This window comes from Aythya marila (genome assembly GCF_965140915.1).
Source record: "Aythya marila genome assembly, chromosome: 2".
NCBI lineage: Eukaryota > Metazoa > Chordata > Aves > Anseriformes > Anatidae > Aythya > Aythya marila.
The window spans coordinates 47,780,729-47,806,722 of NC_139043.1; the positions used below are offsets into that span (position 1 = coordinate 47,780,729).

Here is a 25,994-nt window from a genome sequence, read left to right on the forward strand (position 1 = left end):
CAGCACAGAGAAACATCACCTTCCCCCCGTAATGCAACTTGTAAGCATCACTAGAGGCACTTGTTCTGCAACACAGCTTCCCATTTTTATTAAAATCAAGTGTAACCTTTTTTTCCCCCCTTGCTCCATTCCTATAAGGAATGGCTTAATACAGAACTCTGCTAGTGTAGGGTTGGTGCTATAAGCTGAGGCAAAAAAAGCAACCAAAAAACCAACAAACCCACCTTTAATATTTTGTTCCCTTCCTGGTATGAGGTGAATATGAAGGACGATACCACGGGGTTGGTCCTACAGCTCTGCTAATACCAATGGAGCTGTAGGTACAAGAGGCATTTGTGCCCTGTTTCCTGCTGTCTCCTGAAGTATCCCACTTCTAGGAATACTTAAAAATGCACACAGTGCACTGACTTAGACCAGCTACATGGCTCCCTCCATTAGAGGACTGGAAAGCTCATGAGACGAGCAGCAGTAAACAACATGCAGATGACACCATACTCATTTTCCCTTTCAACTGACAAGTTTTTTTTTTTTTTTTTTTTTGAGAGCCGGGGGGAACAGACAGAACAATAATATTGATTTTTAGATGACAGGATCATCTTTTTCTTAGTAGTGGGGAAAAAAGCCTACTCCTAACGTAGCTCACAGCTGCTATGCTGCAGCTTAGGCCACTGGAGGAGTCTCATTGACTTTACTCAATTTGAACTGGTCCTGACTGCAGTCACTGAGGAAGAGTATGCAGAACTGGGAGTCATTGCCGGTATAACATCACCTTCCCCTTCTTGGGCAGGACGTATTTGAGGTTTATTCTTCTGTTAAACGTGGTTTTGATGTATGGGAGATGGAAAGCATTAAAAGAAAATGGAGAAATGTTGTGAATTGTAAAAGTATTTCTTATATTCAACTGTAAGAAAAAAAAAGAAAACCAACAATTCAACATTCAGTACAACAGTCGGGAAGATTTTCTATGTATATTTCTGTCATGGGGCTAAGATACAAAGCTCACTGTGGTAAATATGCATATTTACTAAATAGCGCGTACTGAGCTAGAGCACACGTTGGAGCTGGCAGCTGGCAGTGCCTGATTTGTAAGACAGACAAAACCAAGCCCCTGTGAAAGCCGAAGAGTTATTTCTGCCCTTCTCTCCCCCTCATCCCTTTGCTTGTCTGAGATTCATGTTCCTCCGTGGAGCTGCCAAAACGAACTCCCTGTGCATGGAGCACACCAGGGGAAACCCCTCACTCGGCATGTCGAGCACGGTGTCGCAGAGCAGGGAGGAGGCGACACGTTCACTGCCCCACCAAACAGCACCCCGGTGTGGACTCTTGGTGCTTCAATATATCCTCCTGTCTGGCTGCATTCAACAGCTGCTCCTTGAGGTTGCCAAAACCAGTTGCTCAATAGAAAAGAAATGCCCTACAAATAGTGATGGAGCAGAGCCGAACTTGGTAGAGTTCCTAGGGACGCTTTTCAGTAGGCCCTTAAGATCAAAAGTTGGTCTTTGGGGAAAATCTTGTGTGTGTCTGCCCCTAATTTATGCAATTCAGGCGGTTCTGATTGCAGAATTGATCCTCCACCTCATGTCTACTGCTTCTTGTACTGCCAACTCACTTTAACTGTTGAGAATTAACTTCTTTTGGCTTCCTGGTCCACCGCTGGCTGACCCACCTCCCTGGCAGCATCTAGTGGGGATGCAACACTGTCACCACCTGTGAGCTTGGTGCTCTCTTCTAGCTGGCGCATCTGCCTGCTTGCTGCTCGTTGCTGCTGCTCCTTCAGCTCACTGTAGGAACGGGAAAAGGTATGAAAGATGGAGGTGACCGGGAAGGCCATCAGTAAAATACCGCTCAGGATACTGCTTAGGGCTACCACTTGTCCAGGGATGCTACGAGGCACCATGTCCCCGTAGCCAACAGTGGTCATGGAGATGACAGCCCACCAGTAACTGGTGGGGACACTTGTGAATTCTTGCTTGGCTCCCAGTTCGCTCTCAGCCAGATATACCAGTGGCGAGAAGAGGGCCATGGCAACACAAAGGAAGAGCAGGAGGAGCCCAAACTCCCTCGTGCACCGGCGCACGGTGAGCCCCAGGGTCTGCAGCCCCAGCGAGTGCCGCGCTAATCGCATCACGTAGAGGATGCGCAGAGCCCGCAGGAAGCGCAGCACCAGGCCCACTCGTTCCAGGTACTTGTTCCCTGCTCCTCCGCCAGGCTTGCTGCTGTTTTTTGTAGAGACCATATCCACAATGAGAGAGATATAGAAAGGCAGGATAGCCAGGATGTCGATGATGTTGAGTGGGGTTTTCAGGAAAGCACACTTGTTCTCTGCCTGGATGGATCGCAGGAGGAACTCAAACGAAAACCAAGCCACGCACACTGTCTCCAGCACAAAGATGTTGTAGCACTTCTGTGAACATTCACCCTGGGGAAAAGAGGAGCAGGAAAAACAAAAAGGGGGGAAGAAAAAGATTTAGCCAGAGAGCAAACCAAAGAAACACCAAGTAGGAGTTCTTGAAGGCAAGTACCAATAGCATGTTACATCGATACAAATCGCTAGCTACCAAAGTAAAATCATTACTGCTAAGAGCAGTTGGAATGAATGACTGAAAAACAGAGCAACTAACTGTGTGCTTGGCTGCAGGACAGGTTAACAATGTTCTGGAGTGTCCCAGGGCTGCCAAGAATTTGCTGTGATGTTATCAGCTGCCAGTCGGACAGCCCCTGCTGAAAAGCCAGCGTCTCACGTCTCATTTCTGAGCAAGCCTTTAACATTCTGCAGAAAGGATTAGTACATGATTCACAGACCTTAATAAATGGAAGATTGCACCATCCCCTCCTGATGAATGATAAATTGCTTATAAATGGCTGATAAACACCCACAGCTTTTTATGTTGTGTGGTTGGAGTCACCTACAATCTGTTATTCACAGAATACAAATGTTTTTGAAACGCCAGTGAGCATTTATTAACCCACTAGCCCTATAGCCAAAAGCTCATAGGAAGTACTGACAAATGTAGGTATTTCTAAAAGAAAAAGAGGAGGAGCTCCACGGACCATTTAAAATTACCTAACCTATAACAACCAATGACCATGATGACCCCACAAGCTTTCTGAGGTAGAAAAGCACTGGAAAAAAAAGTGCCCCAGGCTCAATGAGTGGAAAATCAACAGAACCTTACTTCTTTCCTTACAAAGCCTGTAAACGAGCATCTGGAACATGTGAACAGAAACAAACAATAATGGTGATGATGACTGTTCTTTGATTGTTAATTCAACAGCAGAAATACTGTGGCAATTCTCCTCTACTTCACTGCTGGTAACTCCAGCTGAATAATAACCAGCTTCTTTAAATAGATTTTGATGTGGACAATTATAGGGCTAGCGCTGTTTTCTCTCTAAATGCTCACATAAAAGTGTTAATACACTGGTGGCTTTGAGCGGAAGGGAAGTGTATATTTATTTATGGGAAGTGTATATTTATTTGGTGAATCAGTTTGGCTTGGAAGAGTTCATGAAAACTCTTGTAACCATGCAGGAATACATCCACACTGGAGGGATATGTAACTCCCACTGAACACACCAGCTATTAGGTATGAATGTAAAACATCGTTCTGCTTGCCTATGCTAAATCATAGCGATAAAATCTCATTAAAGGGCTGTGAGGCTGTGTCAGTGGGAGAGGCCTGTTTCACCAATGGCCAATCTCAGAACCTGGCACATCTATAAACAACTTCTGCCCACACGCTCACCATAGGTGTCTTCTGTGAGACAGAGCTGAGGAAATTTTTACTGCACAGTGACACATCCTACTTTCATCACTTCTCTAAGTGTTTATACATTCTGTTATTCTTGTTGTTAAACATAACAGCAAAAAAAGTAACAGATTTTTCTTCAGTCGCTAACTACAGCATTCCCCAACTTGCGAGGGAGTAACTGGATACACATTTCAAATACAAAAGCCCTGCTACCCCAAGATATTATCCAAAGTGCTGAGGTGTTCTTCCCCTTTCACATTTAAGATAGGAATCCTCAGATCCTGCTTTTGTGATCCTTGTATAAAACACCAAGAAAGGCTGCAGCGCTTTGTACTTCAAGCTGTTTTTAAATCAGCTTCCTATTGGCATGATGTACATGTACCTCCCATTGTCTCCCGGAGGGCATTCTGGTATGGAAAGAAAATTAATTACTTGTCCCATTGAAATTGCTGCCCTGCCAAGATCTTAAGCATATCACAGGGAGGAGAGAATCTGGTTTTCCTGATGTAGTAGCTCAGCCTGTAATCAACTTCCTCTCTAATTTTGATAGGTATGAAGACTAGAATTTGTATCTGCCTCACTACACTAATATGGTCATAAGTATTTTTGTCACAGACATAACACATGGGACAAAACGCTGTTTTTAGGGGCTCCTCTCACGTCATAATTAAGTTAGGAGGTTCTTCTTCCATTAGGTAACGAACAAAGAAGCTTTCATCCCACTGCACAAATCTAGTTTATCAGGATATGCTTGCTCTCACTCCTAAGGGCAATGGTTGCAGGCGATTTGCAGCTCTTGACACTATCCTTGCTCTTACACAAAAGGATCAAACTGAGGCTTTCTGAAGAAAACCTACAGAAGAATAATCCTGGCTAAAGTGAAGCAGCAGAAAAGACAAGAAGGAAACAAAACAAAACAAAACAAAAACCCACCAATGTGCACATTTCCTTTCTCTGAATGGTAGATCACTACCTGGACCACCATGCAAGGAGACTAAAATGTAGCCTGCTTTAACAGACCTATCTGACAAGAAGTGGTCTTTATTTTTATGTGTTTTCCATGCCATTAAAAGTTTAAGGAAGGTCAGTGAAGCCTATGGATAATTCAGCCTTGGAATAAACCTATGAAGATGTTAAGATATTTAATAGTTAACTTGGTGTCTAGTATTCCATCCCACGTGGTGCAGAAGGGAAGGCAACATTCCCAAGTAATTCTGTCTATGAATTTTGGTATAGGAGCAAAGAGGAGTGAACATTGTTCTCCATTAATGGAATACCAGAGGAGATGTCTTCCATAAGACTCTGTCTGCCTTCCTACATTGTGACATGTTTATCCTGGGTAGATTCACAAATCCACAGCTTTGCTATTTATGCCTCCAGTCTCCTGCAGAACTACATCAAAAAAGCAAGCGCAGGAGCAGCCTGGCAAGCTGCACTCAGCTCAGCATGAAACGCTTGGCTGTATCCGGAGTTTGGGCCATCCAATTCAGCAGAATTAAACCAGCATCTTTACCCATCACTGTAATGAAGAGCCGAAATGTACTCCATCCGGAACTGATGGGGGGCTCTGGCTTTTCCCCACTCTTCCCACTTTCTGCAGCTGACATTGCAAATGCTGCGATGTTTACTTTCAGTAGAGAGGAGCGATAATGCTCTGATACACGGAGCTCACTTTAATGGGATGAAACAATCCCCTTTTTTAGCTGATGCATAATTATCTTCAGCAAAGTATTACTCCTTCTCCGTATCGTTATTAACCTATTGCAATCTAAACAAACCCAGCTCTGTCCAAAAACTGTCCTGAGGATAAGAGGGTTTGAGCAGGTCTTAGAAAGCAGACCTGTGTGTCAATTAACCTGCCACAGGCCTTTTTGCATTAATTAAATGTCTTCCCCTTCTCTGGACCATGTTTCAATTACATCTAGGCATGACCTGTTACAATCTTCAGATGAAATCACAAACAGAAACAACGAACGCATGTTTCATGCTCCTTGCACTTTGCTTCTTTTGGCTGCAGCTGCTTTTGCTTGCAGATTTTTCCCCTTGATAACAACATTGTAAAAAAACAGCAAATATTCTCATTCTAATTTTTTTTAACAATGTGTTTAAGAGTCCATCCAGATGCTGTAACTGTGCTTAGGTTTTTGATTTTTTTTTTTCTACTCAAGAAAACAAATAGAAAAGTACAGAAACACACACATGGGAAAAAGGGCAACCAAGAATGAACCAGCCATTGGAATATAGGAAAAACAAGTCCTAACAGAATTGGATAGTGTCCTGCCCAAAACAGATCCGTATCAATGCTGCATGTTCTCATAAAAAGATGAAGTTATATCATAGCTATAAACACATATATCAACAACTACATATTGCTTTTTACTTTTTCAAAGTAAAAAAGCTCTTAGCTAGCTCTCACTCTGACTAACCATATTTCTTTGTCTGGTAATCTAACTGATACATTTTTATGGTTACATTTTCATACCTAGTTTTATAAAGATGGGCCACAGATAAAAAAAAAAAGTTTTTTTAGTTTTCACAACAGTTTGATTTCTTCTTGTCATTTAGGGGTCTAAACAACAACAAAAAAATAAATGAACAGCAATCACAAATGACACTCCCATTACACTTTTTTTTTTTTAATACTAAAAACCTAACATATGTATTTTTTAATACATATGTAACCATAACATTAAATAAATAATGTCTTAGACTTTTGATTACAAAAAGCAGTGGTATAGTAAAAATACATCTGCAGTTACACAGGATTTTGGGGACACGTGCTAATGTCAACTCAGGACACAAAAAAAGAAAAGACAGAATGTCTTAGTGAATAATTCTGTGCAGTCAAATTAAAGTGAGTCTCTTTCACTAGGATTTACAGAAATTTGCTGTCAAAAAGCCAACTGCAGTGCCTTTCTTCTGGGGACAGATTCTCTTTGCCAAAAGAACTACTGAGAAAATTACATAAAGAAAAGCTGGTGTCACTGGAGTTCAAACCCGACTGTACTCACTGCTCTACATAGCCTAAAAGTTTCATCCGCCTCAGAAATGTTGTGGTTTGGTTGTGGGGTTCCTTCCACTGGCGTTCCCTGGACTGTGACTCAGAAAAATTCTAGACATTGTTACGGGACTTCTTGATCCTTGTTTTGTCTGATTTCCCCTGATTTTTCCTCTGATTTCCCGAGAAGAAATTTTGACTTTTCTCTAGGTTCTCACAGGCTTTGATGCCATCTCCCCCCTCTGGTATGAGAAGATGCCAAAAGCCAGATCATCTCTTAACCATCCCAGCTCTTGTGTTGTTTTGCATGCATTTTTGCATGTTCAGTAGCTCCACAGTACTTTCAAGGAAGAAGTTTCAGTGCCACCCCCTTTACCCGTATAGAGAAGGATTTCCTTCCCTGTCCAGTTTGTAGGGTAAGGAAACAATAACAACAACAACAAAACCATGAGAGGAATTGCATAAAAAAATCCTTACATAAGCTTTAAAATCATGACATTTCTAGAACATTATTGGGATCCTTGTTTACTTGCCTTTTGACACTTGGGCATTTTGGGTCTTGTTTTTTGAATGCTGCTCTGTGCATGACAAATCAAGTTATTTTTTAAATAAGAGATTCTGTGGAACGACAGTCTCAGCACTGGAGATCAGCATCACAGAGACCTGCAGACAAAGGTCCTTATACAAGGGTTGTCCATAGCTGCAAAGCGTGAGACAGCCCCCAGCCCGGTGCTTTATCTAATTCTTGCCAGATTTGGGTGTGAGGCTGAGCTGCTCGCTTCACTGACTGTCTGCAGAGAGGTCTGGGGGACAGACACACCTTTCCCACATCCCCTTCCCTCCCCAGACACACTTCAGCGGCCTAATCATCAGTGTGCTTGCCTGGCTGATGAGAGACCCAGCTGCTGCTCTGAAACACGAGTGTGGAAACCTGCCCCTGTCCCTGTCCCAGCGTGGCCCGGCCTTACTGCGTCAAGGTCCTGAGCATCACTCCGAAACTAAGAACCCTTTCCTGACAGAAGCTCCAGCAAAGCCAGCAGCATTACCAGGCATACACACAAAGAAGACACAAAGGTTCTGCTCCCACTGGCATTTTCTGATGAAAAGCAATTTCGGGATGAAAAGCGATTTTCTGATAAAAGTACCCAGCCAATTTTCACAGCAAGGATGGGTGTACGACTTCTGCTACATGACCCACCACTGGAGTGCTGGAATGGCAGAGCAACCCCCCTCCTTGGTCACAGGCATGCTCCCCTCTCCTGGTGGCCACTGACAGACTCAGTTACTGCAATTTAGTACTTCTGCCATTAAAACTGAGGTCAGCCTGAACTGGCAGCCAGCCTGCTCTGAGCATTTCTTGTGCTCCTGAGCAAAGATGATTCAGATGCTGCACAGTCTGTCCTCACAGCTCTCTGGCTGTGAATTCAAAGTAGTGTTATCTGTTTGTCAAGCCACCAAGGGGCCACAGTACAACCCTCTAGTTCTTGCTGTAGACGCTTTGATCTGGAGCTAGAGCTCAGTTTGTGCTTCAGCTAGCTGCTAGAAGAGATAACAGAAGTCTTGCCTTTATTGAGGAGGATTGTCACTAACAGTTTGCAGTGGTATTACTGATATAAAATAGCTTTTTTTTTTTTTTTTTTTTTTTTTTTTTTTTTTTCCCACAGAACTTTATTGAGAACAGAGGAGATGGGCAGGAGCTATACCTGCTCTCTCTCTGAATTCCTTTTGACCTCCAATACAACACAGCCACAAATCACCACTTTTCAATACCTTTCAGCCCGTAACTTTTAATCTGCTGGTGAAGTTGCAAATAACCATGGAACACCAACAGGAACAAGAGGTGCCTACAGACTATGGTAACTGCCAGCCATAAATGTTACTAAGCTGTAAATGTTGAACCTTGAGACCCATTTACCCTTTTTCCCTGAAAATCTTGTAAACCTCTTAACAGCTGCACTCTGACTGCACAGATTGGGTGTATGTATCTGAATATTGGAGGAAGATACAAGAATTTCTGGGAAGAATGGAAAGCAGATAACTCGTCCTACAGGTGCACAGAACAACCTCTCATAAGCATCTTCTTCTCAACCAGTTTTCCTCACAGCTGCACCTACTTTTAAAACCCACATCTCAAAAAGCAACAGCATTTGTTGGAGGGAAAAGAGTGTTATCTGTCTGTGGTTTATGGAAAGCAACCAAAAACTGTGAACTCCAAGGAAGAAGAAGTATGTAAAGAATAAAAGAGACCATAAATATCCATGAAATAGAACATGATCAACCTCCCTGTTCTTCAGATGATTATCAGTAATGGAGCAATACCTCATCTGGAGAGGCTGGGGGGGATGTAAAGACATCTAAGACCTTAAAAACTCCTCAGACTCTGTGACTGACTTGAGGGAATGGTATGTGCCCCAGCAGCCAGCTGCTGCTATCTCTCAGTCTGATCACACTACTCACGAGGAGAGAGGGGCTACGCTACTACTTCAGAAGAAATAAACAACATTTGTATGTGGAGCTCACTGACAGATTGCAAGATGTAAGTGAAGGATTTGATTTCTTCAAGAACCATTCATGTTCAAGAAGGATGGTTCAAACTGGAATGAGTTGAGAAAGTAATAACCCAAGGTCACTTGGATGATTAGTAGAATGGAAAAACTACCTTAGAAACAGACAATTAATTGCATTTGAGTTGTTTGCCACCATTAAATGAAGGTAGAAAAGAGGCACAGATGCTGTCTGTAAATATTACAAAGGGATGAAGAGAAGCACTGTTTAATGGTGTGGTCAAATGTTCTCACACAGATTTATGTGGACTAGCTGAAAATACTGTAATCTTAATTGACTGCCTGGATGTTTAGTCCCCATCTCAGTCCACAGAATAGGACTTAATCCTTTTCATTCTTTAATTCTTTATTGCATAACCCTTAATTATTGTTCTCTAGTCCTCTTCAGCACAAAGTCAAACAGGATAACTCAAACTTCCCTCACTTCCCTCAGAAGCTATCTCTACATGGTCATGAGCAACCTCTTGGTGTCCCTGCTTGAACAAAGGAGTTGGACCAGATGATCTCCAGAGGTCCCTTCCAACCTCAACCGTTCTGTGATTCTGTGATTGTTATTAATCTAAAGGACAGTGTAAGACAGTAAGTGGGCTAGTAATGACATTCAGAGCCCTATGACCTCTGTGTTCAAGAACTTGTTTGCCATCATTTTTGTGAACAGATACTCTGAGTCAAAACAGCAGTGAGCTGTATCTGGGCTCTGCTTTGGCAATTTGATAATCTCTCAGTGACCTTTGGAAATTGCCTGAAGATTAACAGCTACACAAGTAGACATAGGTCCATGAGAATAAGATACTATATCTGAAATTTAAGAGCTGCCACAGCATTCAAAGCAAGATTTCACAGGCCACTGCCCATATCTCTTTCTTTCTAGCGGCTTTGTTCTGCAGCAGATCCTCCCTGTGGGAAGCACGCAAGGGCAATGTGTGTACGTGGCTCCCACAAAGCCTGTCGTGCTTGGACCAGGCATTGCTTGCCCAGCCTAACCTCAGGGAGCTCAGTGCAAAGGATTTGTTTATCAGTGCCACTGCCAGTATTACCGACAGCAACACATAAAAGAATGATGATTTTTAAAAGGTTGGACCACATGATCTTAGAGGTCTTTTCAGACCTTCAGGTCTTCTTTTTTTACCTTGATACAGATCTACCATTTCTACAACTGTGAGCTTCCTAAGAATCATAGAATAGTTTGGGTTGGAAGGGACCTCAAAGATCATCCAGTTCCAATCCCCTCCCATTGGTAGGGACACCACCCACTAGTTGGTTGGTGGGGTTGCTCAGGACCTCATCCAACCCGGTCTTGAAAACCTCTAGGGATGAGGCATCCACAACCTCTCTGGGCAACCTGTTTCAGTGCCTCACCACCTCCTGAGTGAAGAATTTCCTCCTAACCTCTTATCTAAATCCCCTCTTTTAGATTAAAACCATTCCCCCTCATGCTGTCAATATCTGACTGAGCAAAGAGTTGTTCTCCATCTTTTTTACAAGTCCCCTTTAAGTACTGAAAGGCTGCAGTGAGGTCACCCCCTCAGCCTTCTCTTCTCCAGGCTGAACAGGCCCAGCTCTCTCAGCCTTTCTTCATGGAGGAGGTACACCAGCCCTCTGGTCATCTTTGTGGCCCTCCTCTGGACCTGCTCTAACAGCTCCGCAGCCTTCTTGTGCTGGGGCCCCCAGACCTGGGTGCAGCACTCCAGGTGGGGCTTCACAAGGACAGAGCAGAGGGGTACAATCACCTCCTTCCCCTGCTGGCCACCCCTTTGTTGATGCAGCCCAGGATGCAGTTGGCCTTCAGGGCTGCAAGCGAGCACTGCTGGCTTGTGTTGAGCTTCTCATCCACCAGAACCCCCAAGTCCTTCTCTGCAGGGCTGCTCTCAGTGAGTTCTTCTCCCAGCCTGTGCTCATGTCCGGGGTTGCCCAGGCCCAAGTGCAGCACGTCGCATTTAGACTTGTTGAACCTCATTAGTGGTTTAACACGTGGGCCCACTTCTCAGTCTTGTAAGCCCAGCATCATATTCTTTTCTTCTTTTCAAGATTGCTTCACACACTAAAAGAGACTCTTATTCTCACTCTCACACACACATTTTGTAACTTGCTAATTGGATTAAAGAGAACAACTGATTCTTTAAAGCATTTTAAAGCTTATTTTCCCTCTTATTTTCCCTAGTTTTCCCTTTCTTTCAATCCATTTTATAGGCTTTTCTCCTCCTACTGCCTCCCACTCACTGCTGGTTCTATGTTACTGACCCAAATTAGTTTTACTGGTTCCTGCAATCCTGCAACCTGCTATAGAAGTTGGGGGGTGTCTGTTTTTTCAACTTGGAGGAATGAAGGACAGAGTCAAGCTTATTCTTTTCCTCTTACATGTTTTTCCAAACCTGTTTTTTTTAACCCTCTCTTTCACTTTATCCTATTAGCTGAAAACAAGCGAAGGATTTGCCTGTCTTGCCTCTGGGCAGATTTGCTCCCCTGCTGTGTAGTGGCTCAGCTGCAGCTGGCAATCTGCTGCTGCATTGCCCTTGCATTAAAACATCCTGAGCTGTATTTCTGAATTTGTGAAGTGGGTGAATTTTTTGCGTGATGAATCTGACCACTGTGAAGCCCTGCACTCTTCTACATTTCTTCTTTCTGCCCAAGGCAATGGTGTTTCCTGTGATGCTGAAGCTGTGTGACTTACCTTAGAATTAATTAGGCAGAAATTCTGCCGTGTACAAAGGCAGCTAGCTAGGGACTTGGAGAAAATATCCACAGCTTCTGCCCCCAGAAACTCTGTGTGTGTGTGTGAACTTTTCAGAAAGGTGCTGGAATTTCTGTTCCAAGCACAGCTCAGGATGAACCAAACCATCAACAAAACACCTAAGCAGCTCTGAACCAAAACTAGAAACAGTTTCATGTCTTTCCACATACACTGTCACTGGGTGATGATTTCTGATGTTAGTTTTCTGCTACTTTGAGATCTAATAGAAATTTGTAAAACATTTAATATTAGAGGTAAGTTTTTGAAAAATGTCATTTTTATTAAAGGATATGTGGCACTGATTTAAACATCTTACAGAAGTATAAGTACCTGCACCAGAAGTCATTTTTTTCCAGAAAACTTCATAACTTTATAAAATTATATTGTTTGACTAATGAGGCGTCTTCTGAACAGAATTATTTTTTATAGTTTTACTTGGAACTAATATTATGCTTATCTTTTTAAAGTCTATCAACCTTGTAGTTTTCTTCCAGCCCTTTCTTAAGCCTTTGTTAAAAAGCTATTGTAAAATTTTTAACCTTTTTTTTTTTTTTTTTTTTTTTTTTCTGATTTGTATACCACTCACTCCTCTCTTAATTTGTCTTGAACTTAAATGTCTCCATGAACACTATAAAAAGTCCTCAATTTCAAGAATGTCTATACTTCATCTTAGTCATGACACGTTAAGCAATGAAAATCTAAGTATAACGTTAAATGCTTTAGTACACAGCCCAGTCAGCTCGTTACCTCAGCCTACTTCTGTGAGATCTAGCCAATCAAAACTCTGGTTGCTTTCTTTTATTTGAAACCTCTGGGATGGACAGCAACATGCCCTGGAGATCTGAGATGAATACAGAGACCTTGTTTTTGTTACAAATCAGTGAAAGATTCCTCTCTTTAAAAACACTAGGACAATATTAAACATACTCATACAGCACAAACTCTCTTGCAAAAGGCAGTGGCACAAACCATGGGGTGAAGAAGCTATGCTGTTCCCTGACAATATTACAATCCAGGCTATACTGAGTAGCTGCATTGATTTTACAAATGTGACTGGAGACAACACAACTATTATCATGAGATTGCTTCAAAGACTCCCTGGATGATTTACCTAGATGATTCAAGCCCACTGGTAGGTATTGATGTTTATGGCAGTGGAGCCACAGACATTTAAAAGAAACTAAATATGAGTATAATTTTCTGGGTGAGACACATTGCACAAAACATAAACAAGTTAACATGACATAATTACCAATGCTTTTATGGAAGCGTCTTAGCTGTTTAATTATTTATCACTAATGTTATATTGCAGTATATTTATACAATATTTAAAAGAAAACCTAAGCCTGCTATTTATTCATGAGAAGATACCTTGTAGACAGAGTTCATTAGTACATCATAAAGTTATGAACAAGTCAATAGGAATTTTGCCTTACCCAATTTTTACTTCATCCCCAAGCTAGCAGTGCAGAGAAACACTCTGCAGATAACCAATACAGATTTAGATTCAGATCCACAAAAGAAAGATTAACACACATATTCCTTTTACATTAAGGACTGTACCATTCAGGTGAACCACAGGCAAAGCACAGTTCCCTGTGGGAATCTTTGGGGGCCAAAGGACATTATCACCACTATCACCACATCTTCGTATTTGCAGAGAACACCATGCTGTTAGTCTTTTATTTGCACATTCCATGGTAATTAGATAAAAGATGAACACAACTCAAAAAAAAAAAACAACCAACAACCCACATAACTCAACATTTAAAGTTTAGATTGTGGAGAGATCCTCAATTCCTTGATTTTAAAGGTATGTGTGTGATCCACAGAAGCAAACCACATCATTTTCAACTGCTTTCAGTCAGCCTTCAGCTGCCTGAAAGGCAACATGCACAGCAAATTTCTCTGACCGTCAGATAGGAGCTGGGAGACTACACCACGATGACTCAGACTTGCACTGTGAGAAAACTTGCAGCTACTCCTCAGTCTGAGATAGTAACGATATCATACAGCGACTGCATCTTGTATGAACTAAGATGGTCTCATTGATGAAAATAGGAATTAAAAAAATTCTTACTTAGAAACCTAGCTCCGAGGCTGACATATGATGAATGTGCACTTGTATCTGAATAGCGTTATAGATGCAATTTTTATTTGTGATGATAAAGTCTCCAAACATACTCAGGCTTTCTGTCCAAAAGCATTCACAATCTAACTGAACTACAGGAGATCAAACTACATGAAATAGATGGAGCATGCAAACATTGAAACAAACTTTTGCTTATTTCTGATGACTAAAGTGGTGGGTAAAGGATTATCTCAAAGCCTATAATTTGGTGTTTATGTTAACATTTTAATGTAAGCACCATCTGAACAGAAAATGTACCTTAAGTTTATGATGGAAAAAAAATAAGAAATGCTTCAATTATAGTTCACATACAGCTCTGCAGTGCTGTGAGTACTGTGTGAAAGTGAAACTGAACATGAATCTTAGGAGTCTGCAGGAACTTCATTGACAACAATGCTGTAGAAAAGGCAGGTCACAAATCTTAGCAAGTTATTTGGTCCCCTCCATTCCTCCCCCCCAGCTAGCTGTGGCGTGGACTGCCCAGAGTGAACACAAAATGCAACCTAGCAATATGGGAGACGACTACATCAGTATGATGTACTTACAGTTAGATGCCTTAACTGCTGATATTGCCAAAGCTCATTGTTTTTGCATTTAAGCAGCAGAGCTGTGGAAATGGTATAAAACATTCTCAGATGATCCCTAGGGAAATAAGTTAGTTCAATTGCTTAAGATTCTTTTTATAAAAACTCACCCTTTGTGCCTATATACTGTAAATAGTTATCTGTAATGCCAGATGGGATTTTTTAAAAATATGCATTTTATGTTGACTGTGTGGTAATTCCTGTAACAGTTTATTCCATAAAGAAAAGAAAAACACAAGCTACAATTTTATTAAGATTTTCATTCATGAAAACAAATGATCTATGCAACACAAATGCTGCTGAGTTAAAATCCTCTACAATACTTTTTCACTGAAATCAGTGGATGACTTAATGTAAAAATAACAGTTTTCCCCATTTAGAAGTACCTCAAACTACACGACTTTTGAGATGAGGTAGTATCTATCTTTCATTCAACAAAATGTTGGCATTTCTGACACCCCGAGGCCCTAAATACTTATATTTCTTCCTCATTTAATGACCTATTTAGACTAAAAACCTAAAGAAATCAACATTAATCATCAAAGAATCACTGAATGGTTGAGGTTGGAAAGGACCTCTGGTCAAGGTCATTTGGTCCAACTCCCTTGCTCAGGCAGAGCCACCTACAGCACGTTGCCCAGAACCATGTCCAGATGGCTTCTGAATATCTCCAAGGAGAGAGACTCCACTAGGTCTCTGGAATACCTGTACCAGTGCTCAGTCACCTGCACAGTAAAGTCATCTGATGTTCAGACAAAGCCTCCTGTGTTCCATTTTGTGCCCACTGCCTCTTGTCCTGTCACTGGGCATCACTGAAAAGAGCCTGCCTACTTCCTCTTTGTACCATCCCTTAGGTATCATTGATAAGACTCCCTCTGAACCTTTTCTTCACTAGGCTGAACAGTCCCATCTCTCTCTTCATCATTTTTATGGCCATTCATTGGACTCTCTCCAGTAGCTCCATGTCTCTCTTGTACTCAGTTGTGGAGCCCAGGAGTGGACACAGTACTCCAGGGCTGACATTGCCAACACTGAGTAGAGGCGAAGGTTGACCTGCCTCAACCTGCTGGCAATACTTTGCCTTATGCAGTCTGGGATACCGTTAGCCTTCTTGGCAGCATGGGCACATAGTTGGCTTATGTTCAACTTGGTGTTCACCACGATCCCTGACCAGACTGGCCTCCAACCAAACTTTGCACCACTGATCACCAGCCTAGGCCTGTCCATTCAACCAGTTTTCAACGCATCTCACTGTCTGCTCATCCAGCCTGTACACACATCAACAGCTTCTCCTGATGACTCGTTATGCAAGACTCTCTTAACCTTGTCTGAAATTAGGTTTGTCATGTACCTTTGCAAACCGCAGTCTTTAGTCACAACTTTGTTTAAAACACACATTCAAAATTTATCTACTCCTCATGAAAGTCGAAGCACAGTGTGCAAATTAAGCTTAGAAGGTTAAATAGTTTCAGGCTTCTTTATGAGCTATTATTAACTTCATTATTTATGAGTCTCTCTTTGTTGTAACGTTCTTCAGCTGAAGGTTACTGAACTGTAACTTCCTATCAGAGCATCTTTAATTAGCCTAGCTTTTCCCAATGCATTAGAAAGCATAGTGAAGAAGGAAGTTCCATCTGATTTTCTTCTCCTGCTTTTTACACAATACCACTACAAATGATTGAGCTCAGTGGGACTCAGCCCTACAAATGCTTTTGTGAATCAGGACAAAATGGCTGATGTTAATCTCTTTGTTCACCGTGTTTTTTTTTTTTTTTTTTTTTTTTTTTTTTTTTTTGTGATGAGGAAGATTGCCTAACAAAAGAAAGAAGCTTTCTTCTTTAGATAGAAAGGGTTGAAATTTCTTTTTTTCTCCAAGAAAAAAAAAGAAGAGTCTAGTATGATGACCACCTGGCTTTCAGATGAATCTCTTAATGTCTTAATGTTCAGCTCTTACTGTGTTCTGAAAGCTTTTACTGTAATGTATTCCCAACTTGGTTAAGCCACTTCACTTTCCTGCAAATTTCAGAAGCAGTTAGCATGTGCATCACTGGATTGGTGGATTTATTTGATTTAATTAGTAAACAAAAGCTAAATGATAAAAAAAATCACAGAATGTATGTCCTAATTTGGTAAGTAAAAAGTAGTTTAGAATCTGATTCTGCCAGCTTTATTAATAGTAGTATAGCACCTGAAATCTGATACTATTTCCAAAAAGAGTAAAACTTGTGATGAATCAGGGTGACCATTAATGAGGATAAGATGGTTGCAGTGCATGGGAACACTATCCTTTCCCACTCTTGACACTAGGGATTGCCACTGTCATTTAGAACACCTGGATCAGCTAATAAAGACAACAAAATGTATCATTGATTATTTTTCTGTATTTTAAAAGAGATAAGCAGATACCTAAAATAATGCATCTTGAGTACTGTGTTCAGCTTCGGGCCCCTCACTACAAGAAGGACATCGAGGCCCTGGAAGGTGTCCAGAGAAGGACTATGAAGCTGGTGAAGGGCTTGGAACACAAGTCCTGTGAGGAGCAGCTGAGGGAACTGGGGTTATTTAGTCTGGAGAAGAGGAGGTTCAGGGGAGGCCTTACTGATCTCTACAACTACCTGAAAGGAAGGTGTGGGGAGCTGAGGGTCAGCCTCTTCTTGCAGATAACTAGTGGTAGGAATAGAGGGAATGGCCTCAAGTCGCGCCAGGGGAGGTTCGGGTTGGAAACGAGGAGACATTTCTTCTCAGAAAGAGTAGTCAGGCACTGGAACGGGCTGCCCAGGGAGGTGGTGGAGTCACCATCCCTGGGGATGTTCAAAGAAAGGTTGGATATGGTGCTTAGGGACATGGTTTAGTGGGTGACATTGGTGGTAGGGTGACGGTTGGACCAGATGATCTTGGAGGTCTTTTCCAACCTTAATGATTTTATGATTTCCTCATATACTTGGTAATTAAGGCTTTTAAGATCCCACATTTACTTACACCTCTTCAACACATCACTGGTAGTAACAGCTGGTCCCTTCAGATCATATTAAGAGATCAGGGTATGAAAAACTGCTCTCCAGCACACTTGGTTCATTATAAAGTCCTCTCTTTCCCTGCAGCAATAACAGGACAGATAGGTGGCATATAAATCTCTTCTAGAAAATGCCAGCTCAGGGAAAAGACCATTGCTTGTTAATCAGAGTACCTACCGCAACAGCTCTGACACAGAATCATAACAACAATAACTCCAGCCAGACAGCCTGGAAAATGTACACACTGAGTACTGCACGTCCTTGAAATAATATTTACTGTTTGTTTTTGTTCCTTAGCCAGAAGAGATGCAGACACATTTCTGCTTGTTAGGAGACTGCAAAATCAGACCAATGAGCTACCCATGGGTACGAATTTTATAGTAGGTTCTAAAGGATACAGCTCAGGACGATTAACATGCCTTTGAATTCACATGAGCTCTCTTCTCTCCACACCTATTATTTGAGGAGCTGCTTTGCCTTGCTGAGCCATGTACAGATGACACACAAGGAGTCTGTAACTTAGGTCTCTGCTCCGACAAGCCACTCCACGTGGGCAGATGCCTGACTCCTTGCCCAGCTTTACTGAGGCTGAAAAGATCTATACAAGTATTCACATCCACTTGTGCAGGACCAAAATCAGTCATTGTGTATAACTCCTGGAATGACTAATTACAACTCAGAGTGCTGACTTGCTCTGACTCAGTAGTAGGCCAGGAACATGACATGAAGTAAGCTATGTAAGAAGTGATATCTCACCTGTGCTCTGTGCTACAGAATTACTTTTATCTCAAAAAAAAAAATAACAGCTTCCAGTCTGTCCACAGTCCTTCTCTGTGGAAAGGACAGAACAAAGCTTATTTGCAGAAGGTCTGTGCTTTTGGAATTTAAGGGCATAAGAAAACATCAGATCATTTACTCTGATCTCCTTCATATCACAAGTATTTCACCTTTGCAACTTGAACTGAAATCAGTAATTTATATCTAAATGAATTAGAATTTGTTTCGCCAAGGGCTACCTTGCAGCAGGGCACTGAGCTTAGAACTCAAAATATCAAAAAATACAAAATCCAATAATTCTCTTCATACTGCCCCAGTAATTTATCACTGTGGCATTGAACATTGACACCAAGTTTCCCATATGAATTTACTAGTATTCAGATTTTAACCATACATCCTTTCTCTTCTTAATTTAAAGGTCTTGTAGTTTATATACTTCCCTCCCCCAATAAAAGGCTCTTTTTTGATTAATCAAGTCACCCTACAACGTTCCTTTTGATAATCTAAATAAATGAAAATGTTCAAATTTCTTACAGTATGGCATTTTCTCTAGGTGTCTAATATTGATAGTTTTTTTCATCCTCTTCCATTTTTCAAAACATTTAAAAACGTTAATGTGAGAACTGACTGCAGTATGCTAGTGTCACTCTCACCTATGCTGCACAGAGGCACAAAATTATCTTTCACCTTCTAATCGCTACTGCCTAAGCTTGCAAATTCAAGGATTGTATTAACCCTTTTGATTTTATACTGCAAAAGGAACTTATATTTCATTGATGGTCCTCTACATCCTGTTTAGAGGCTCCCCACTTTTGCAAGAGTAAGTTTGCCTTCATTTTCATTGCACAATTTTGTACCTGCTTGTATGAAAATATGCTCCTTTTAATGGCCACAGATTACCAAGAACTCCATGCTTCTCTCATATGTTTGCTCTGTCCCTCTTATTACGCTTCTCCTCCCAAAAAATTTTATTAGTGAATAGTCCCTATTCATGTTCTGATCATTGGTAAAAATGTAAGGAGCCTAAACTCCAACAGAGTATTCTGAAAGCAATTGTTCAGCTCTCATTTAAAGCAAGGAACATCTAAATATAAAATACATCTCAGTTTTCAACCGTAAAATATCCCTCCTGTGCCTAAAATTCTAGCATACTGGAGCACTATTGTTTAATTAGAGTAAAAGGCATACATTTTAGAAATAAAATTTTTATTATTATTTTTAATTATTAGGACAGTATAGCTTTACCTGTTACCCAGTTTAGCTACTATCCTCAAATTTTGTATGATAAAAAGCCTTGAAAACGAAGGTGTCATAATGAATCAACCATTAAGCAACATAATAAATATTTTTATTTTTTCTTGGCATGAACTGCTGCTATTAAATGATTCAAATCAAACAACTCAGTTGATATCTAACCTAAGCATACAAGCAAAGGTTGGTTTAACTGTACACAAAGTACTCAGTCAAATGCAGTGTGAGTCGCTGTGGAATTGCTGGACCCATTTTCCATCTGCATGCTTTTACTTCCAACAGTACAAAACACTAAATGTCTTCTGTCAGTTAATGACCACTCTCTTTCTGTTAATAGCAGTGAGTGATGAGCCATTCAGCACCTAGGAGATGGCACACAAGAAGAGATCTGCTTTAAGGTGAGTTTAGTATTCAACTAGTAGACAGAACTTGACTGGATGAAGTACTGTCTTGGGAGGTGAAGTTCAGAAATGCATTTAATGATCATTGGGCTAGAAAAGAAGCCCAAACTTTTAGCATCTTGCTTGGATCTGAAAGGAAGGCGTGGGGAGCTGGGAGGTTGGCCTCTTCTCACAGGTAGCTAGTGATAGGACAAGAGGGAATGGCCTCAAGTTGTGCCAGGGGAAGTTTAGGTTGGAAATTAGGAGACATTTCTTCTCAGAAAGAATAGTGAGGTATTGGGTTGCCCAGGGAGGTGGTGAAGTCACTGTCCCTGGGGGTGTTCAAGGAAAGGTTGGACCTGGCACATAGGGACACAGTTTAGTGGGTGACATTGCTCGTAGGGTGATGGTTGGACCAGATGATCTTGGAGCTCTTTTCCAACCTTCATGATTCTATGATTCTATTCTATGATCTGGATAAAACTAAAGAGGCCATGAACTCTGCTAAAAGTTGCCACTCCAAACCCATTAGATTGCATTCCAGCATGCATTGAGTTCAGTTGTGAAAGTCCTCCTTTATCAGTCTTCACATGAACCCTCTTTGGCCTACATACAGTTAATTCTAGGAATCTGAACTTCTGCACAAACAAAGCACTAAATCCTTGGGAAATTTACTCTGTTTCTACAGTTAAATCTCTGCCTCAGCTTCCCTGCCCTTTAACTCACCTGTAGTATTAAAATATTGTTAGATATGTTTTTTACAGTGAGTTACTGAGGGTTCATTAAAATGAGTACGTTAAATTTCTTCTAAGGAAAACTGATCTGTTAGCTCTTAACTCTGAATGCTCTTCAAAGCATTAACTCCCAAGCAAGGCTAATTTTGATAACCACAACAGCTAGTTTTTCATCTTGTCATGATAACAGTAAACAAATCTGTTAGATAAAGCTGTCGACTTGTGTAAACTGGCAAAGATGTGCTGGCAAGATAGAGCTTGGCCCCGTCTTCCCTCAATATTAAGTGCATAATGCTTGCTGTGCTCAACTCTGGCCAGCTCTCCACATCGCAAATACTGAATACAATACCTGCAAGAGCGACTTTGCCTATCACCTTCCATGAGGAGACAACAACGCAAAACACACTTTACTCTGAGAAAAGCTGCACTCACCCGATCTTCTTCTTCTCTGACATCTGGCATGGTGCTGATACAGAGGCTGACTGCAGTGATGGCAACAAAAGAGATTGAAATACAAGCAAAGATCTTTCCTGGGATCCCTGAGTGGGGGTTCTCCACCATATCCCTGAGCTTTCTCATGCACAAACTCAGTCGGCTATTGTCCTGGAAGGCACATTGCGTAGTTTCACTAAATACCATCTCCCCTTCATACAGCCTGGCCTCAGCTGCCTCCTCCTCTTTCTGTCGCAATCTCTTTTTACAGCACCACTCCAGGTGGTCCTCTTCTATTCCCCAGTACACAAGCTCCTCCTGAAAAGAAAGAGCACACATCTCCCTGAGCAGCCTCAGCTTCCCAGCTGTCAGGAAAGTCATGATTGTCCTGAAGGCACAAGGATTACGGTCAAAAAAAAATTCATTGCAGCTAACATCATAGTCATCACAGATGTTCATGATCTCATCATAATTGTTGCAAGATTTTAGCTTCCCAAGCCTGGTCAAGGGGCAGTTCTCCAAGGTGGTCCATGGGATTTTGTATTTAATGCCACCTACATTGATGATCACAAACCTGGTCCGGTCATCCAGGCGGGCTAAGCAGCACAAGTCTTCCCCAGGGTGCAGAAGTTTGGCCTTTTTGTAGAAAAGTCCTTTCTTGGTTTGCACTTCACACAAGCTTTCCAAGTTATTGAAGGAGTAGGAGCTGAACGCAGGATCTGCATTTCCAGTGAGTAATGCCATTTCTTAATACATTTATGGAGTTCATAGGGAGGTAGAGGCTACTCAAACAAGAGCATCTGGTCCTTGATTGGAGAGTTGGTCTGTGAAACAGAATTTTTAAACAACAACAAAATGAATACTTTGCTAGGTGAAAAACAACCTCATCTCATTAAACTTTTCTCCATGACATTACTTTCCCCCCTATTATGTTAGAACCATATTCGTCCTATGCCCGCTGAAGAGTAAGAACTTAAACTGCAGTAAGGTTGAAAGCCATGTCCACACTTCTATAGTTTAGTAATTGAATGAATGGAAAAAAAAAAAAAAGTGTGTTACATTTTCAGCAATCTCTTCTACAGGTTCAAGCTCTATCCCAGATGCCTAGGGAAAGGAAAATGGGGCTTTTAGATAAATGGGAATTTACATTTTAGCAACTTAAGGAAGGAACTTAGTTGCAAATCTTTTTTGATTATTTTGACCCATCTATTTAAAATACCCATCACAAAAATGCCTGAAGTGTGAGGATAAAATGCATGTCTACAGTACCATCAGAAATGCGATTGCAGTAATGCTGGTAACTGCTATTTTAAATTTGCCAAGTTTAGCTACTAATAGCAATGAATATGCTGGAGCTGAGAATCAAGTTTGCAGCCAGCACCCAAGCCAGTTTGGGTGCTTGAGCACAAAGTGTGTACTACTGAGATTCATTTGCTACTGTTGTCCCATCAAAATGCATTAAAAGCTATACTGGGCATACCTACCAGTAGATAAAAGCAGAAAAGCTGTGCTGTCATGCCTAGGTAACTGCCATACAGTCTAAAGAAATCTCCTGCAGGGAGGTGCACATCCTGCCTCTGAGTGGAGGCTGTCAGAGGTGGCAATCTGGAATAGAAATCACTCCAGTAGCCTTGGGAGATTCTGGTGTGGTTAGACTAACTAATAGAGATAGAAAGAATACCCTGCAGCCCAGCAGCAACTCTGAAATGGGAAGCTGAACCTCAGAACAAAGCAGAGCTGGAAGCGACCAGCTCATTGCTTTTATTTCTGGGTAATGCAGAATCCAGCTGATCCCAGTTTAATAGAGTTAGGTATAAGGTAGTGATTGCTCTGCCCTCTTCCTGACAAATGTTCATGAACAAATAACCAGGGTGAAATCAGATGGATTTTTCCACTGATCTGAAAGGGGTGGCAGAAAGCAAGGGGCTGGGAAATGGATTTTACCTTCCTTTTCTAGCCAGGCTACAAGACAAAAGGGAAGTTTGCAGCTTTTTAATGTGAGGTGAAAAATTCTTGCTGCAAGAAGTTTTGCTCAGACAGCTAAGTAGGCTAATATGCTGCTGCACTCTGCCTTACCCAATCAAGCATTATGGTAACTCCAGGATTCAGTTTGTGCTTTCTGCTTACACATCCTTTACCACATAATCATCCACAGAACTCTTGAACACATTTTTTCACCTGTTATGTTGCTTCCTCACCTTTTCCAGAGTTTTCCACCGAAGTTCTCCATGGCTGTCTCTCCAAAGCAGTATTAGGATGTCTTGAATTGCTACCGTGTAACTACATTAGTGAATCACCTAAAATTTCCTCAATTGCTTAAATGCAAAGTAGGAAACAAGAAATTGGTGTGAGTGTTGAGACTCCACATGAAAGATTTGGACAGAGAGTGGATACAATGATGGTGAATGATTTTAAGAAGAGAATGTAGAAACCTTGCAAGCTGACAAAGGACAGGAGAAAAAGTTGAAGTATGAAGGATAGTCTAATGTTACTGATGACAAGATGGTAACCATGAGGTTGTAATTCCGTAATTTATAAGCAACATCTTTCTAATTCCCTTTGAGTCTCATGTCTCAGCCTGGAGAGGATACTGAACAAGAGGGTGCCAAGAAAAATTAGAGCACATTCCCAGAGACGCATATTCCTTTATCCATAATCAACTCACTATCTCTGAGTTCATTAGACTTAATCAAAACAATCTCCAAAAAGAAGTGGTGAACGTTTGCTACTCAAGGCCATGAGTCACCCTCTAAATACTACCAACCACATCCAACTGAATCATGGCAATTGCAGCGGTACTCCCACTTCTGTGTTTCAGATACAGACATAAAATTTTAGAAAGGCATTTATGTTGTATATTCGTAAGAAGTCAGAAAAAGGCTGGTTTACATATAAAAAGGGTGCTCAGTCACCAAAAGATACTTTTTGGCACTGAGAAAATTTAAGAAGAGCCAATGATGCCAAAACGTTTCCAGTTTAATTTAGGGCAAAAAAGGTTTTTCAGAGATTTCTTTACACGTGCCGACACAAAAAACAGACCAAATCTCATTCCTCTCACTAAGGGCCAGTAAAGGGTAAATGATAGCAACATTCACTCTGAGAAACAGGTGCTTTCATATCACAGGCCTGAGTGCAGCTGGGACTGCAAATACCATTACTGTCACAATAAGAGCGCATTGTAAGCACAGTGTATGCCTTAAGAATTTACTTTCTTGTTTCTTTTTGTCAGTAAGATAAAATATTCACTGCTGCTACTCTGGGAACTGTGCTTCTGTTTTCATGCCTTGCTTGTTACACAAGTCAACATTTAAAAAGTAATGTACGTTGTTTTGACATCAAGTCCAGGATTTGCTTTTCTCCTCTCCCTCATGTAGCAAGTCGTTGCATAAAGGAATCAGATACATTTCACAGAACTATTTTGAATCTAACCTTATATCTGCTTCTTCCTTCTTCCAAGAAGCAGCTAATTCAATGTGAAAATCTGGAAGTATATTTTTTATTACAAAATCTTGGGCTTACAGATGGTTAGTTTTTTATGTTGTGAATATAAAGTTATGTTGATTAAATGTAAAGCTTAAGGATGTATCTATTCATTTTTATTTTTATTTTTTGGGATCATCAGTAGATAAACAGAAAGTAATATTAGAAGTAGTTACAGATGCTGCTGCGTTTAGTTTGATAGGCTGATTCTGGACATTAGACTGTTCAGCTCCTAAAGTAAATTTTTTGTCCTCATTCTTTGTAAGACAAACACTCCAGATTCCATAATTCATAACAGTATACATTATTAGTTGGCAGCAATTGTTTTGGAAATCTCAGCTAAAAGATAAGCACGTGTATAAAGTTGTATTATTCTTCTTCTTGGCACCTCTGTGAAGTGGTTGCCCAAGACCAGGGCTGAGATGTCAGTGGAATGGCATGAAAGAGCTTGTTGTGCCACTGTAACTGCCCTACAGAAAAACAAAAGACATTAATGCAGGCTCCCAATCTGAACTCTATACTAAGAAGTAAAATAACCCTAGAAAGTTTGTTTCTGATCTTACATGCATGGAATGTACCATGACCTTCAGTGAATATTAAAGGTTATTTCAAAATTATTTGGGTCTTAAAATAGTTTTTGCATGCCTACTGGAAAGCATCCCATTTAAGATTAACTTAAAAAACCAATAGTTCCAGAAATGATGGTACATTATCATCCATTCCTACCATTCGATCAGACACATAGGTGCAGGAAGGACAAGAAAAAAAACAGAGCCTGTAATACTCTTCCTGTACAGTGACACAGGACAGAATTTGGCTCTATATTTGTTGTTCATCATTTTAAAATGCTGCAGAAGAAATGCCATATAAATGCTTCAGTTTGAAAGACAGACTGGGGTGGCAAGGAGCAAGAGCTGTCCTGCATGTGAGAGAGCAGAGGGAATGCACAGGGCTCTGGCTAGCAATGGCAATGAGCCTATCAAGAGCTTAGGGGTCAGGGCTGGTGGGCCAGAAGTGGGAATGGGGAACCCAGGAGGAATGTGCAGGAAAATGGTTAGGAAAGCTGAAGGCCACCTAGAATTGAATCTGATGAGTGTTATGAAGGACAGCTACAAGGGCTGCAGCAGGTGTGCATCAGCTGCAGAAGGAAGAGGAGAGAAAATGCT

At 41.2% G+C, this 25,994-nt stretch overlaps 1 protein-coding gene across 3 annotated transcripts in view; it reads right to left on the reverse strand.

The window, feature by feature from the left end:
* Positions 1–869: 869 nt before the first annotated feature.
* The window catches only part of KCNG2 (potassium voltage-gated channel modifier subfamily G member 2), a 53,677-nt gene continuing 28,552 nt past the window's right edge, over positions 870–25,994 (reverse strand). For 2 of the 3 annotated variants that reach the window (XM_082754752.1, XM_082754753.1), the window contains exons 2-3: positions 21,349–22,172; positions 870–2,419 (exon numbers count right to left, since the gene is read on the reverse strand). In XM_082754752.1, the coding sequence (XP_082610878.1) occupies positions 1,625–2,419; positions 21,349–22,092 (1,539 nt within the window). In that variant the 5' untranslated portion in view covers positions 22,093–22,172 and the 3' untranslated portion in view covers positions 870–1,624. Of the gene's footprint in view, positions 2,420–21,348; positions 22,173–23,546; positions 23,576–25,994 lie in introns of those variants that run through there. The other variant, XM_082754754.1, reaches the window with a different exon arrangement.